Source organism: Leptinotarsa decemlineata, unplaced genomic scaffold (genome assembly GCF_025532065.1).
Source record: "Leptinotarsa decemlineata unplaced genomic scaffold, Ldec_3_MD MMD2_tig00000026_RagTag_RagTag, whole genome shotgun sequence".
In the NCBI taxonomy this organism is placed as follows: domain Eukaryota; kingdom Metazoa; phylum Arthropoda; class Insecta; order Coleoptera; family Chrysomelidae; genus Leptinotarsa; species Leptinotarsa decemlineata.
The window spans coordinates 7971716-7988826 of NW_027412539.1; the positions used below are offsets into that span (position 1 = coordinate 7971716).

Here is a 17111-nt window from a genome sequence, read left to right on the forward strand (position 1 = left end):
ACTGAACTATGAACTCACACATTTGAGTTTAATTGGAGAATCACCCGGTATATTATGGACTTAGTAGTATTCTAAAGTATATTTTGGCGCTATTTCTTCCTGCTTGGCAGAGCTATCGGGCTTAGTCTACAGAACAAATGATAATTTGAATTCATTGAAGACCATGAAGTACAATTCCAGTGTCAACAGATCGGGAGTATAACGTTGACTTGTGGTTCTTGTTCCCGCCCGACTGACGATCGGAAGGTCGTGAGTTCGATCCCAACCTCGATTAGATATTTTTCTCGAGAGAATTTATCTGTTTGAAGCTGGGATGATTCTGCAACGTTACATGGCTGACGGACGGTGAATAGCCATGATGTTCCCTAGGTGGGTCGATAAGTTATTAACATTTCCTACATGGGACACGAGGCTAATGACCAATGCAGTCGATTCCGATGACACCCAAAACAAAGTAACTACAAAAAAAATGAATTAGAATATGACAAGCACTAGACAGACAGGCGTAAAGGAGATTATAGTTTGAGATTGAAGATACATGTTTCAGTTCAGTGCTTTGTTCTTGAAATTCAGAGTTGTTAGCAGATTACATTTTTCGGACGGAGCTTCAAAGCAGTTCAGATGGCAAATCCTCGAATAACTCATTCCAACTTCTCATTTGAAACTTTTCGAAACGTATAAAACAATTCACTAGACTAATTCCATTCTACCCGGATTGTTCGAATGTAATGAATCTGTTTCAAACTGTGAATTTCGGCTGAATTTTGCGGAATGAAAATCTCTGTTGTTTCCTCTGAAACGGGAATGTGAAGAGTTGACTCGATTACAAACCACTGACTGCACAAAGCAAGAGAAAAAGTATTTTGTGGAAAAATTCATATCAACTTTCCTTTTTCTGAGTTCAAATGAATACCTTTCTTCTCATCAACAGTTGTGAATTAAACATTGATGATAATTCAAATAAATATACAGGCCGTTCTTTTGGCTGTTCCAACTACCGCTTTCTCGGGAATGGTTAAGTTGAACGAAAGTTCAATATTTTTGGGAACTGGAATAATCTGAGAAAAATATTGTAATACACAGCTGGATTTGTTATTACAGTGGCTTCAAAAATCGATGAAAAAATCTCGAGATCCGTATTCAAAAAAATTAAGTTGATAATCAAATCTAATGACCCAAACAAATGACGAAACAAATATGAAACAGTATAGCCAGTTCCCTTGGCTTTTTTATAGCATTCAAAATGGAAACTGTAGATCCAAAAACGAAATTCGATATTCTAGTTTTTTGAAAAATCAACTACTAATATTCTCAATCTGAAAAGAGATTATTGTTCCCTAAAATAGAAGAATTTTCTTTAATTCACTGAATTCACTATTAAAGTAGAAGCAGACAACTCAAACTCAATCAATTTCTTGGACTTAAAAATTAGTAGAATGAGCAATTTATCACAAACCATCCTATACGGATATTACGATTCTACCCATCCATATTAACACAATGTAGCAGCTTATTATAGCATGATTCACAGATTAGTCAATGTTTCTCTTTCAATAGATAATTTCAATGAAGAACTTAATACCATCAAGCAAATTGCAGTAAACAATGGGTTTAAAGCCGAATTAATAAACAAAATACTTTCCAAAAAAGTCTACGCAAAAGTGATTCGAGACGTTTCTCCTATTGATAAATTAGGTAATCAAAATTATAGAGCTTTAACGTATTTTGGACAAATAACAGAAAAAGGAAGAAGAGGAAGAGGAAACGAGATATTGAAATTGCATATGGAACAAGTGACACTTTGAGAAAGTAAGTTAAAAATAATAAAGATAAAACATTAAAAGTCGAGAAATCAGGAGTACCTATACAGGCTGATTCACGGTGGATGGCACATTAGACGTTTCTGGTGAACCAGACAACGGATCACTTTGAAAATTCAATGGAGGGCATATTCGGACATTCTCTAGCAAACTAAAATATTTTCGACAATGCGGTGTTGCCGCTTCTATTAGAAAGCAGTAGCAACTTTGATTTTTCAAATGGAACACTCTGTATATAATATCATTTTTGGAATCTACAACAATTGCCCGACAACTTTTCTTGATATTTTCCTATACCTATCTGTTACCGTTTTCGAAATAAAAATTAATTTCAATTTTTTTCTTCGAAAATCATGACTTCTAAAAATGCCGATATCTTTTAATTAAGAAGTACTATGATATCGAAATTTGGTTTGAAGTTAGGTGATACTTGGACACTTCCCACACGTCAGCCTAATCTCCGTTACTTCAATACAGGGTGGTAAAAAAATACAGTTTTTTCGTTTGCTTGAAAAAGTTGCTGAAATTTGATTATTTTAAATAGAACACCCTGTATATTATTGAAAATTCGGAAAGCTGCTGAAATTTGCTTTCTTTCTATGTATATCATACCTATACCTAACTAGTCAAGTTTCGGACTTATGAACATTTATTTGTGAAAATGTCCCTTCAGAATGGTATTTCCATTCGGTATTTGGTAAGCAGGCCATGATTACTATTTGACAGTAGCGTTGTGACATTCTCCTAATAATATCGACTTTTTCGTCACTTCAGAAGTTGCAAATACCTTCAAAATGATGGAACAAAACTATTCAAACGAAGTTCTTATGAATTTGTTTATTATTTTTGGACAGTGTGACAAAATTATCAGCAGAACATGTAGAAAGTTCAATGAAATGTATCCGAATCTACCGCCAATGAACCTCAATTGTAGTTACTTATGGTGTATAAATATTAGCGTAAGAAGCAACAAATCGTAAAATATTCCTCAAATAAAGTTTGTGGAAATCAAATTGTAAGGTGTAGTTTATGAAAAAAAAAGTGGATGATTGTTCAAACTAATATATCTCCTAAAAAATTTGTCCTCTGCTTTTTCCATCTATTAAAATGTTCAGATATTACTTTCAAACCCGAAATGCTTCCATGTCCATCACTTTGGTGCCTTAAATTTAAATTTTGCATATTCATTTCAATGATGAGAGTTTTATAAAAAAAAAAACTGTTGAACAGTTTAAATTGGATATAAATGAAACAGCGATATTTCGCTGGTGACAACCCGAAACAAATAACATTTTAGAGTTTTCGAGAAAGAAGCAGTGTCAAAATAAAAAAGAAACAAATACGAAAACATTCATTTTTCCTTCATAAACAAAATATTACTAGTATCACAGTTCGATTCATTCAATTGAGCGAATCATAGAGCGGTGGTTCGAGCTCAACGGCCGGACAATAAATTCCTACTGCGTTTCGTCCAACCCGTAGAACGAATCGCATTCCAAAAGATAACGTCCCGTTAATCCTCACCTTGTACGAGTTTCGACTTCTAAGGGTTTTCGTTCCTGCTCGTTCCTGAGCATGTGACAGCTGGTTAACGGGATAACAGATTTTAAACAAATGTTTCTGAACAGATCACATGAAATCAAAAATGACATAATAATAATAATAATTTGATCTATTTCAGCAAATTCAAGAACTGTAACAGACTCTACGCCTATGACATCATGAAATATGCCCGTCAATATTCGATACATTTTCCATTAATAATTTGGTTCACTATTAATTCCGTTATGAGACATGCATCGCATTTATAAAATTCCCAGAAGGTTATGAAAAATTTATATAATCGATAAAATGTTTCATGTTGCATGCAAAAATTGCAACTATCGATTGTGAATAACTAAATTGAATTGTAATGAAAAAAAATTGTCAGTTGATCATTGTCCTGTAAACTCAAAAGGAATTTCGGATGAACATAGACTTTGATTGAAATAGCATTCACGTCACTAGAGTTCTCAGAATACCATAAATTTTCACATAGTAATCAACTACGGTAGTGATGATTTTCGTTTTGGAAATGTTTTCTCTATTTGCTGATTTGGAATATAAAAAGTAGCAAACTTTCAAAGGAGACAGATAGAAACATGTCAATGATAGTTTTTGTACAAAATAACGAAATTATTCATGGATGGAATTGGTTTTAATACTGCAGCGACAAACGAATCATGATTTATTATCAAACGTATATGAGTTCAAAGTTTTACATTGGGACAGTCTTCTTAATCTGCTGGAAAATAATTCCATGAAAATCAAAAAATCAATAGATGAGTAGAATTCTGATCATTCCCAATTTGATTTCGATTTAAGAACCACCGGTGAACATCAATTTTAGTCTGTTGGAAATCATCAGTACCGGACAGGCGGTCCTCGTAAAAAACCAAGAAAAGTACCTGAAGACTATAGCAACGGAACACCATATTCATATTAGGCTTTATATTTATCGCATTTCACCTAGACACTGTTTGAAACTGATAAGTCACTTCACTTTCAGTATACATAGCTCATTGAATGTTCTCGTATATACGTGATCACATGCCACTGTGATTATCGTTATCGGATTGTCACGTCCAGAGGTGGTTCATAGGAGGGACTATCTGTATCTGTAGAGTAGGAAGGGTGAGTGTATAACCACAGCACTTAGGCCACATGTGACCCATTGTACATCCTCCCGAGGAGTTGTCCTCCTAGGTCATCGTCCATCCTGTCCTTTCCAGGAAGGTGGAGAGGTCACTAGAAGACATCTCCTTTATATCGGCAGGTGAAGGCTAAAACTTTCCGAACACATACTCTCTTTGGCAACCTTGAGGTGTCTCACGACGGCCTTCATGAAGGTTTTGGAAGGTGCAGCGACATTACTGTCGTTGCGCGGCTTCTTCAACCTTCTTGGGGTTCTCTCCATGGAGGTGCTCAAGTAAGAGCGCTTTCCTACAGGGGCAGCCAGTTACTTACCTTTATTCAAGGCGGAGCTCTTTGCGTCCGCCGCAGGAAGTGCCTTGCTGTTGGAGGTAGAGTGGGGAAGGAGGGTGCACTTATAGTTGCTGCCACTCTTGCCTCTATCGCTCTCTTTCTCCTTTTAGTCTCGGCGCTACGAATGCGCTTACGCCTTGGCCTTTGTATTATATCACAAGGTGATCTGCCATGTCCAGCCTTATTCCAAGCGGTAAATTGTGGTGGACATTTCTGTTCATCCCCAGCCACAGCCATAGATTGAGGTGAGCATTTCTGTTCAGCCTCGGGATTGGTTTTTGTTTTTTCTGTGTCTGTTTTTGTGTTTGTTTCATTCATTTGTGTTCCCACGAGTAGCAAGGGAAGAGTTGGTCCATCTGGCAGATCTCCGCATTACCACAGAAAGGCTGATTACAATGAGGTTCCGCCCGGTTCTCCAAGGGGATCGTTCGTAACCGCTTATCACCCTGCGGCCATTCAGCTGTCGGCACGATTCGTTACACCTTAGCTTGGGTAGGTTGGTCCACTGTGGCATGTTTCGCAAAGGCTTTTGGGGAGTTTTGGTTCCCCTCACCCTACTTATTTCTGCCACTGACCAGGAGTCCGGCGACCCTGTCCGTAAGGCCACATTGGCTTCACGGACAGGGCTCCCAGTCCCCTGGCCATTCCCCTATCCGCCACCTGGGGACGCGCCCAATAGGTAGCCCAACCCACGGGATAGGAGGGACTAAAAACGTGAAAGTATTATTCATTTTTATTAGACGATTTTACCATGCTTTTCTAACAACCATTCACCATTCACCATTTTGTAAAAAAATTTTTGTTCAATACTTATGGACTTTGGTATCATTTTTTTTCAATTTTAACTTGAGCATCTCAATTAAGTTCTCTTAAAAACATTTTCATGGTTTAAAATCTTGAAGAGTATATATCTGAAACTGATAATTATTTTTGCCGAAAGAAATGTTTCAAATAGTGGGTAATTTTATGAGAAAAATCAAATGTATTGCTGAAAACTATACAGTAATATAATATTTATTTGTAGTTCCTCATTACTTATAAATACAATTATTATTCAATCTATAAAACTATCTATAATTTCGAAAATCAGAAATGTCATTGAACAGTTCTCCCGATGGTGTTTGGCTAATCACCTATTGGTGAAAATTTCAAAAAAAAATTATGGAGTTCACAAAAAGACGAGTTTACACAATGGATGTGATGGAATTTGATGGTTATACTGTTAAATGTAGCCAACAAACTCTATTTTTAGGAACTGTTTTAGATTCAAACATTCAATGGAATGAACAAATTAACACAGTCTGTGGCAAGCTCAATAAATCATTTTATGCTATCCATGCCTTGAAAGACACTCTTGACAGACATTCACTCATGAGTGTTTACTTTGGCATGGTGTATTCTACACTTAGCTACAATATTATCTCTTGGGGTCAAGCCAACGAATGGGTGCGTGCTTTCAGGCAACAAAAGAGAATAATAAGATTAATATTCGACTTAGATTTTGGTGAGTCTTGCAGAGGAACTTTTAAAAGAAATAAAATTCTGACTACCACTTGCATTTACCTATTTAAAATACTTATATTCGTACATAATAACAAAACAAAGCTTACATCGAATGCTCAAATACATCAGTATAGAACACGAAACAATCATCACTTATATCAATCAAAACTCAATCACGCTTACTACAAAAAATCACCAGAATGGGCAGGTGTTCACCTCTATAATTTATTGCCAAATCACCTAATGCAACTTTCACCAAAAAAGTTCAAGGTGGAATTGAAGAAATTTCTTTCGAATAGATGTTTTTATGATCTGAATGAGTATATGAACCATACATGAAAATTGATGAGTCTAATCTTTTAATATGATGTAACAATGTATGTTGTCTCTTGTGATATTTGCGTGATACAATTTTTATTTACTGTACAATATTTCTTATTCTATGTGACGAACCTATACATTGTACAAATGGCACAAAAAGGTAATATATTCTCTATCTATCTATCTATCTAATAAAAAGAACTACAAATGAGGCTAGAAACAACATGTACCAGAAGGATACTGTTGATCTTAGTTCTAGCCTTGAAGAAAAGCAAACTAAACTAGAGAAAAAACAAAAAAATAGGAGACAAAGAAAAAGAGGAAGGAGAGAGGGAAGAGGGAGAGAAACCATGTTGAATGTTCATACTGAAAATTTTTCAGAAGTATAAAATCTATGAAATCAATGACTTTCTGATTGAGCAGCGATGAGATATTTTTTGTAACAGTACTTAAATAAGAAAACTCTACTAACTTTATATTTTTCTGGAATATTATTATACAAACTACATAACATGTTATAGAGTGGTGGATATAGAGTGGTTCGATCTTATTGAATTGAGAGAACTGTTGGGACGAATTTTATATCTTAACGATTGAGTGTGTCTTCCTGGAGTTTGTAAATTGTCTTTTGATGTTACTATCAACTTTTCAAAATTCGTGTGAATAATTCTGACACAAGTAGTTCCTGAAAAAGAAAAATAGATGGTATTTGCAAGCATATTATTTCACTCCGCTAGATAAAGATATGTTCAAAAAAATAATAGACCAAACTTCAAACAAACATCTTGCGAAGTCCTAAACTTACCTCAGTTTTCAATTACCTTTCAAATACATAGCTAACAAAACACTGAACCTCCCATTCATGAATATGAATGTGGCCCTAATGATCGACTACTATAGATTGATTTTCTCTTATCTGAAATTCAAATAATTTTCAGAGGCAAAGCAATCTGAAATTGAGATATACGTGCTCCCGTGAAATTCCCAGTCTAAATTCATGGGAAAACCTCCGGGTGGTAATTTGATAAAAATAAATAGCGGGGGTTTATTCATATAGCTAACCGATGGACAACGAAATACTCGGTGTTGGTTGAAATATTTCAATTAAATTTTGACTGAAAACGAAAATGTTCATGTCTTCATCTAATGATCTTCTTAATATTTTAAAATGTACCTATTGTAGGCATTGTCATTGAAAAAATTGAAACCAATCATAATAGTGTTTCTCACTGAGTTTTTTTAACCAAGGTTCACTCAATATAATAAGGAAATCAGTTGGGTTAATTTAGAATGAAGATTATTATAATTGATGGTAACTGTGATTTTCACTCAAATGTTGAACTCGAAATGGTGGAGATGGAATCTACGGAATTTTATTCGTGAAAATTTGCATTTCATCTGTTTTTTCACGTTGTTTAGAAAAAAAATCGTTTTCACGAGGAAAATAGAGGATTGCACTCTTCTTGCTGACCCGACATGAACGTGTCGAACGATATTGCGCTTTTTTTTCGCTCAAGCGACCCGGCAGCTGTGTCCCCCTCACCCACGCGACTCCGATAAATTGTTATCGGTGTAGTGTTTCGGGCTTGTGGCCCATCATCAGTATGATGCAGCCAAGTGAAAGGATGGGCAACACTTGGTTACCAAAAGATGCACGGAGCCACCAGCAGGAGCCAGCCGCACATTTGTGGTTTCAGTTAATGGATCTTCAGTTAATAGATCTTTACAAGAAAACTGTCAAAATCACCACGGAGGCAGCTATAGCTATACACGTGTCTATGATTTGCCACTATCTTGAATGCTATGTCCGAATAATAAATTCTGTATCTATATCAAGACACTCAATAACCTTCATATTTGTGAAGAAAAGAGAAATGAAATTTTCTATGTTTTTACCACTTTTATTTGTAACTGCAGTTCCGTCCTATACGAACATTTTCAAACTTATACAATAAAGTTTCGTCCTATACGGATACTTTCAAACTTATACATAAAGCAGTAAAGAAGTAACAATAAAGAAGTAACAAAACTGCAGTAACGTTAGTTACAAATAAAAGTGGTAAAACATAGAAAGTTTCATTTCTCTTTTCTTCATTATGATTTCCTATCACGTAGTAACGGCTGCATCCATCAAATTACTTCATATTTGTATTATTTATTGGACTCGGATGTCACGCAGGTACCTATAGCTGCTTGATAGTTTTCTTGTAAACACAAGATCTATCAACTGAAACCACAAATGTGCGGCTGACTCCTGGTGGTGGCTCCGTGCATTTGTACATTTTTTTTGGTAACCAAGTGTTGAGGAACAAAAGCCCGAAACAATTGTTTATGGTTTGCCACTATCTTGAGTGCTATGTCCAATTAATAACTTCTCTATCTATATTGAAGTCATACTTGAAGATTGTTGACCAATTGGAACTTACTGAAATTATTCGAATAACTTTGCAATCCTGATCATCAAATTTGTATTGCTAACATGCGAATTTCGTCTGACCGAATTTATGTTCAATAAATCCCAATCATCGTTATTTGCTAATTCATTGGAGTACAATCGTTAACGTAGTAATTATTGTATTAATATTTCAGCTGCTCGAGTGAATGAGTCATGTACGTTCAATGCGCAGTGTGAAGCCGTCAATTTTCAAACTGAATGCAAAGAAGGAATATGCATCTGCCGATTCGAAAAACAACCTATATTCAGGCCCGATGGAATCATCGATTGTATAAGTGAGTATTGAAGATCCTTTTTTATTATTGGAGATAGAAAAACGAAATTTGGGGTTTGTGTATTATAGTCCCATTTACATTTTTTTGACATATTTAATTGCTTTGCGGTACTTCCGGTTTGACCGGAAATGACCCCTAATTTCGTTTTTCAATGGGATATCCTATATATTTTCACTTATTTCGATCGAGAATGACATTCTAAATCCAACAATACTTCACTTGTCGATATTTGACAAACAAAATCATTTTTATTCCAATTTATATTTTTTTATCTAGAATGCCATGGATCGTGTAAATCGCTTCTTTCTTGATCAAGTAACATGGGAGGACAACGACTTTGGGGCTTATGACTTCACAGTCGTTTTAAGAATTATTTCACAGTCGTGAATGTGAATTTTTGATTTTTTCAAATGGAAATGGCGTGGCTCGTTGGCTTTTTGTGAAAGATCATTTTCTTACGAATAATTTGATGCTACACATTTTCAATGTATTTTCTCTTTTTGTGAATAATTGCAAGAAAGTCGTAAATTACTCCATTAAGATTATGAATTTTTAAAATGATCTCCTCCTTGATCACGGCAGAGTTCAACTTTTTCAATTGTTGCGCGCTTCACATTGATTAGCTGTTCCTCACTGATTTTCTGGAATGCCACCCTTACTTTATGCTCTAGTTCTTCACGAGTAGCTGATGTTGTATTGTAAACCTGTAATCCAGTCATTTTACCTTTTTTAAACCTCAATCTGCGGAAAAATTATTACTGAGCTGAATTTAAGTATACACCTTCATTATGGCGTTTTAATGAAGATGTGAAAAATCGACATTGATATCGTGACGGCTAAAAAAGTTATAATGGTCAAAAGGTCACGAAAAGCAGTTTTTCGCGAATATCTCGCGACCTATGTCTCGGATGTCTATAAAGATTATCTACAAAAAATGTCTCTTGCATTTTTCTGTAAAGTCAACCGTTTTCGGACTAGAGCGCTGAGAAAGCGAGTAGAATGCACTCACATAGGGTATTATAGATATACCGTATACAGGGGAAACCCTCGTGGAGTTCAACCATATTTATTTCATTATATATCGAAATTTTGTATCATTCTTTGTATTGATATTCTGAAATAAATATTATTATTATCATTATTATTATTATTATTATATAAGGCGTCAACTCTATTGCTTTTTATCAATGTATTTAAGTTTTCTTAAAACTTCTAACTTCTACTTGGGCGTTTTGTGACAAATATACTTATATCATAGAGGTTTCGGAACTTAGTAAAATCTACTATATATAATACAAATGACCTCCACTGGCAGATGTACCTATCGATCCGTTATTGCTATTTCAACGAATTAGTTTAAATAAAAAATTTGAGGAAAATATCTGTGAATATTCACAGTATGAATTAAGTCCATATCCAACAGCACTATTTGATAATGTTGGCATAAGAAAAACTCAGAAATCAAAAATATATCAATAGTTGGAGCCAATTAATTATCAATTAGTTTGTGATAATGCAACATACATAATTGATGGTGGATTTCTTATGCATCGTGTTGTATGGCAAAAAAATTACACTTTCAATATTATCATTAACAAATATATCAATTATTTATCGAACAATTTTGGTCAAAATACTGTTGTCATTTTTGATGGTGACTCCGATACCAGTAAAAATATCAAAGCGATGGAACAACTAAGATGAAGCGCAGCCGTTTCTACATCTTGTGAAGTGCACTTCAATGAATCGATGGAAGTTCCTATCAGTCAGTCAGTCCTATCTAATCGATTTATCAAAAGAAAATTTATTGAAATGATCATTAAGAATTTCGAAAAAGTTGGTATTTCTACAGGACAATCACGTGATAATACTGACGTCTTAATAGTTGAAACAGCAATTGAAAAATCAATAAATAATACTACAATTATCGTTGGCGAAGACATAGATCTATTGGTACTTCTCATAGCACGCACACAAATACTTGATCAACCTACATCCATTTTTTTAAGAAACCAAGGAAAAACAAAGTTGAAACAAAAAAATACTCGACTGAGAGCCTCAACAAGTATCCACACTGCTAGAAAAATATTCTGTTTCTACATGCTATGACCGGATGTGACACAACTTCAACACTTTTTGGGAAAGGAAAAGTTAAAGTCATGAAAATGTTTGAAAAAAGATCCGATTTACACAATTCTGCAGAAATATTCCAACAAGAAAATTGCGCTCGAGATGCCCTTGACAATGCTGGAATACATTTTCTTCTAGCAATGTACGGTGCTCCAAAATCAGAAAATGCAATTGACAATTACAGATACTGCAGCTTTGCTAAACTATAACAAGACAAAGCACAGCTGTGAAATTTCAATTATTATCACCCACTTCTTCAGCAGATCAACAGCATATTTATCGTGTCTGTTATCAAATACAAACCTGGCTAGGAAAAGAAATTGATCCAGAACAGTGGAGCTGGGAGTTGAAAAATAATATATTACAACTAATAACAACTTTATTGCCACCAGCACCCGATGATCTACTAAACACAATCTTTTGTAATTGTACAAAAGGTTGTGGCGGCAAATGTGGATGTAAAAAAATTGGATTGAGATGTTCTAAAGCTTGTGGACATTGTTGTGGTCAGTCATGCTTAAACACAAAGTCCACAACTGAAGAAAATGATGAAGATGTTGATTTAAATACAGCAATAAGTCCACTCGATGTTTTGTCAGCAACTTTTGATGAAGTTGAAATTGAGGATATTGACGACGAATGAATACAAACGAAAATTAGGTACAATTTTTTTCCCTATTTTTCAATGTACAAATCAAAATTATTGAGCATAAAATAAGAAAAACTTTTTATTACAGTTCATGGATTATTCCTACGGGGGAAACCATATAAAAAAAACGCGCCTTGCATTCTACCTCAAAGGTGGTGCGGAAACGAGTGCATCATCATAATGTAGTCGCTTTATCAGCGCTCTAGTCCGAAAACGGTTGACTACAAAAAAATGCAAGAGACATTTTTTGTAGATAATCGTATGAGGAATAATTTTCATAATGACCTTTATTGACCTCCGAGCCATAGATCGCGAAAAACTGATTTTCGTGACCTTTGACCCTTGTAACTTCTTTAGCCAATACGATATCAATGTCGATTTTTTACATCTTCATTAAAACGCCATAATGGAGGTGTATACCAAAATTCAGCTCAGTAGGAATTTTTTCGCAGATAAAACCTTAAATGACTGGACTACTGATGATCTTGAAGATTAAAACTTAATCTTTAAGATGAAGATGAAAAGATTCAAAATTGAAGAAGAAGATTAAGTTTCAATCTACATCTTGAAGATCAAGTTTTAATATTTCTCCTGAAGATGATCGAAACACGTGTCGAGGTGTTAAAATAACGGTTTGGTGTTAGGACAAAACTCCAGTAATAATAATTCTTCAGTTAATCACGCCGAAGATGTCAAAACTATTTTTCGGATTTGTCGGCTATGTTCTGAAGGTTTATATGCCTGACGTTTTGTCTACGACTGCGGTAGAAATTATAAAAAGTAACCGGTGAAAGGTTATGGTTATATTACCTCATTGTCTTCAATAATATTCCTCTCAGTCGTAAACCAAACGTTTTGCAAAAACCTGCAGACTAACAAACTGGGAAAATCGCTCGATACAGTTTCTTAGGTTCTGGGAAAGAGCTTTTAATGAAAAATGAGAAATAAAACTCTATGTTTTTATATCACTCATATTTGTTTATTGTATTAGTTCGAAAATGCCCTTGCAGGACGAAACTGCAGTAACGTTAATTAAAAAACAAGTGGTATAAAAACATAGGAAATTGTAAATCATTTTTCACTATGACCTCCTATCACATAGTAATAGCTACATTCATCAATTTACTAAAAACCTTTTCGTCTCTTTACTTCTCCAATTTCATTCAAAAAATATGGGAAACTTCCAAAACCACTTTCACATATTTCTTATGGAATTGAAACAAATATCATTCATATAAACAATTCTCAACGTAATATGTGAAAGACCTCTGTTATGAAATTTGTCTCGCATAGAAATCTATCGTCCTTGAAGTCCACTTGTCGTAGTTTCGGGTCGAAAACACTTGGTTTTGACTCCTCATTAGCATCCCTTTGAACTTCCGAACACGAAAAAACATTTTTCTTATACAAGATTACAACTCCTCGATTAATTCTTCAGTATTCTCAATACACATCTGAATCAAATCTCAAGAAGAAATGCCAGAAAACAACATGTTAAATTGATCAAAAACCATTGCATAACTGCAAATTTTAAATAAGTGACTTCATATTGGAAATTGCATCTGACTTCCTGATTTGCTTTTATAAACCGGTTCACGGATTCAGAAGACATGCAGCTTTGAAAATCCAACAATACGTTTTCCGATAAATACAAATTTTGAATCGAATTTGAATGTTGAAGATAAATTTCCTCCGAACAATTTGTAGTGTTTACCATTCAATCAGTATCTCAGCAGGTGAATATTACTGGAGTTTTTTCCCAACACCAAATCGTTATTTTTACACCTCGACACGTGTTTCGATCACCAAGTGATCATCTTCAAGAGGAAGATAAAACTTTTTACTTTGAAACGATTTGGTGTTGGGAAAAAACTCCAGTAATATTCATTACTTTACCAAAGGTTCAAAACAGTATATCACAAGTATCTCAGCAGGTAATAAGTGCCTGGATCAACTCCAAAATGATATCGATATGATATTTCAACAATGCAATGCTTCTTTATATTGCTACCAAAATGTCGCCGGATCGAAGGAAGGGATGCAATCAAGTGGACTCCCCGTTCACCCAACTTGAATCTTTTAGATTTTTTGTGGGGACACATAAAATGGAACTGTATCGCACTGTATCGCACACCGCCTGTCTCATTGGATGAATGGAGGATAAATGTTTTTCGCGAAGCAGCACAGAAAAAGCTTCAAAAATAGCATTCAATATGGAATGAGAATTCCTTCTCAAAGAGGTACTCCTCGACATACAGTCCTGTTTCAAACATGTAGATATGTCATTCCTGGTAGTTGACGGTTCTGCAATAGTTTCTAGATCAAAACTTTTCCGCTTGACAAACTTGACTCGTTTTTTAACTTTTGCGAAAAATGTTACCTCTATACTAAAACCAATAATGATTGAGAGTAGAAGTAAGCCCAGTTGACAGCAAATCGGGGGCGTGCTTATTAATTTTTGAGAGGGTTAAGAATGAAAGAAAAATTCTCAGTACAATTAGTTAAAATATTCATACACATTTTTTATTTATTTCATTAAAACTTTGCAATATCGTAATTTACCTAATCGTTGTAGTCATTAGGTGGGCCTTATGAAAATGGAATAATAATCGTGGTAATTATAGTAGGTACCAAATAAATTAACAATATTAATAAAAAACACAATATATATATATATATATATATATATATATATATATATATATATATATATATACATATATATATATATATATATATATATATATATATATATATATATATATATATATATATATATTTCACTATTGGGTTGCAGCAATTAATAAGTGAACTCTTTATAACTATTCTCAAGCTTTCGAGTAACTTAAACTCATCGTCAGGGGTACTAGAAAATACAAATTACAAATTTTTGATAATAGAATATAATATAAATGTAAATGTACAAATTTTCGTCTAATCTTCAACCTCAGATTCGTCACTGTTGCTACCGCTATCATCAAAGTGAATTATGATTGGTTCAATATTGTGTTCAATACGGTTGTCTACGTCCCACATTGTTTGCTCCTCTTTTAAAACATGCTGCATGCATTTTTTCCAGTCTTCTGCAGAAACAGTTCGAATAGCTTCTTGTAGGTGATGTTGCACCTCCGCATTCATCTCTTTATGATAGTCGCCTGTTTTCTTAGATTAAAATATTAATTCACCATTTGGTAAAAATCCACTGTCGCTTCCTATATGCGTAACTATCAGACGACTACCTTTTCCAGATGGCTGTTTTAACCCAACTGACAAACCTTTATTAAAGGCTTGTCGTGCACTTGTTATATTACCATCCTGCCATACTTTTTTGACTGTATGTCCTTGGTTAACCCATGTCTCGTCCATGAAGTACAATTTTTTTTGAGCTTCCGAAATTCGTCAATTTTTCTTAGATAGTTTCTTCTCCATGCTATTATTTCTTGACGTTCAATAAGAATGCTTTTTCTGTCAACTTTTCCGTACGTAAATTTCATTTCGTGTACAAGTTTCCTAAAAGTTTCTTTACTCATTTTTGGGACCAATTCATGATCGCTAAGTGCCTCCAGAACTGTTTGTAGTGTGGGCAGCTCATTTCTGAAAAAGAAACTGTGAATAGTTTTGCGTATACTGGTTTTGGCTTCTTCATCAACTGTGATTTTTTTTCGTCCGCTACTAGTTTTTGGCGTTTGTACGTCCCCATGAATTTCTGCTTCTCTTAGTATTTTGTAAATCGATGATTTTGGTACACCGGTATAATCAGAGCACATATCAACTAATTTATCTTTTGTAATTGTGGAACTTAATGATGTAGAAATGCCCGGTTGGTTATTCGGAGGTACACACGTAGAATTACAGCACATATGCACAAAGTCATCTTTTGGTGACTGATGATCTCTTTCAAGACAGTGAAATACTCGCAGTATAATTTGTTTTTCTCTTACTGACCGAGACTCCGACCGTTTTACCTTTTTCGACATGGAAGGCCCGACCATGTCTCCCATTTTTTGAGTAGTTTGAGAACGGTGTAGAAATATAATTATGTAACGCTTAAACACTTATTAGCACTATTATTTTCACCAATTGTTATCACAACACGTCGATTGCTGACTAATTTAACTGTAAAACGTACAATTCACGCTGTATAATTCACAAACCAATGATACGCTCATGGCTGCAAGTACATTAGTGAGGACTGCAACGATGAGATGGAATTTACGGTAAAGTGACAAAGACAGAAATATCGTTGCGTACAGCGTTGCCACTAGTTGTAATAAATATCTAACACTATACAGAAAATAATGAATTTTAACTGATCAGTAATCAGGAAATGTATAAGTATTACTCATTACAAGCTCATTACTGATTTTTGTCATAAATAATACCTTTTAATCGTACTAGTATTGTGTATTATCTATAATTTGCCACAACCTACAATTCTACTGCTTACTATATTTTGATTCTGCTATAAACTGGTAACGTAAAATTTAGATATGACAACGCGCTTTACTCTCAATCATTATTGGTTTTACTATAGTGGTGATTTTTTGCGGTAAATTTTGAATAGTACATCCTATATGATAATTTTAAGGGGTCAATATGCTTGTTCAATTCACATTTCATTCGTTTTTGAAAATTTAGCAAAAATAACTTTTGAAATGATAAAATGGCTTAAATTTCGAATTGAATATCATACCCGTATATAATACATTCATCGATTATTTTCAGATGTTCAAACAAAGTACACTCCAGAAAAATATATCGACCCGGCAATGATTGGAATTCTGGTGGCGATGTTTCTGATGTTCATTACCATCTGCGTTGTTTTACGATTATTCAGCAAGTAAGTATCGTAAAGTTGAATATTAAGGTTTAATATTGAAGTCATAAATCTAAGAAAAGAATTGACTTTGCTCTCAGTTGACTTCAAATTTGGT

At 34.4% G+C, this 17111-nt stretch overlaps 1 protein-coding gene across 1 annotated transcript in view; it reads left to right on the plus strand.

Annotated features, from left to right (window-relative positions):
* The window catches only part of jus (EB domain-containing julius seizure protein), a gene marked incomplete at its 5' end in the record, with an annotated part of 70904 nt that overhangs the window by 19673 nt on the left and 34120 nt on the right, over positions 1-17111 (plus strand). Inside the window, 2 exons of the mRNA XM_023162885.2 lie at positions 9258-9398; positions 16903-17017. Of these exons, the coding sequence (XP_023018653.2) occupies positions 9258-9398; positions 16903-17017 (256 nt within the window). The remainder of the gene's footprint in view (positions 1-9257; positions 9399-16902; positions 17018-17111) is intronic.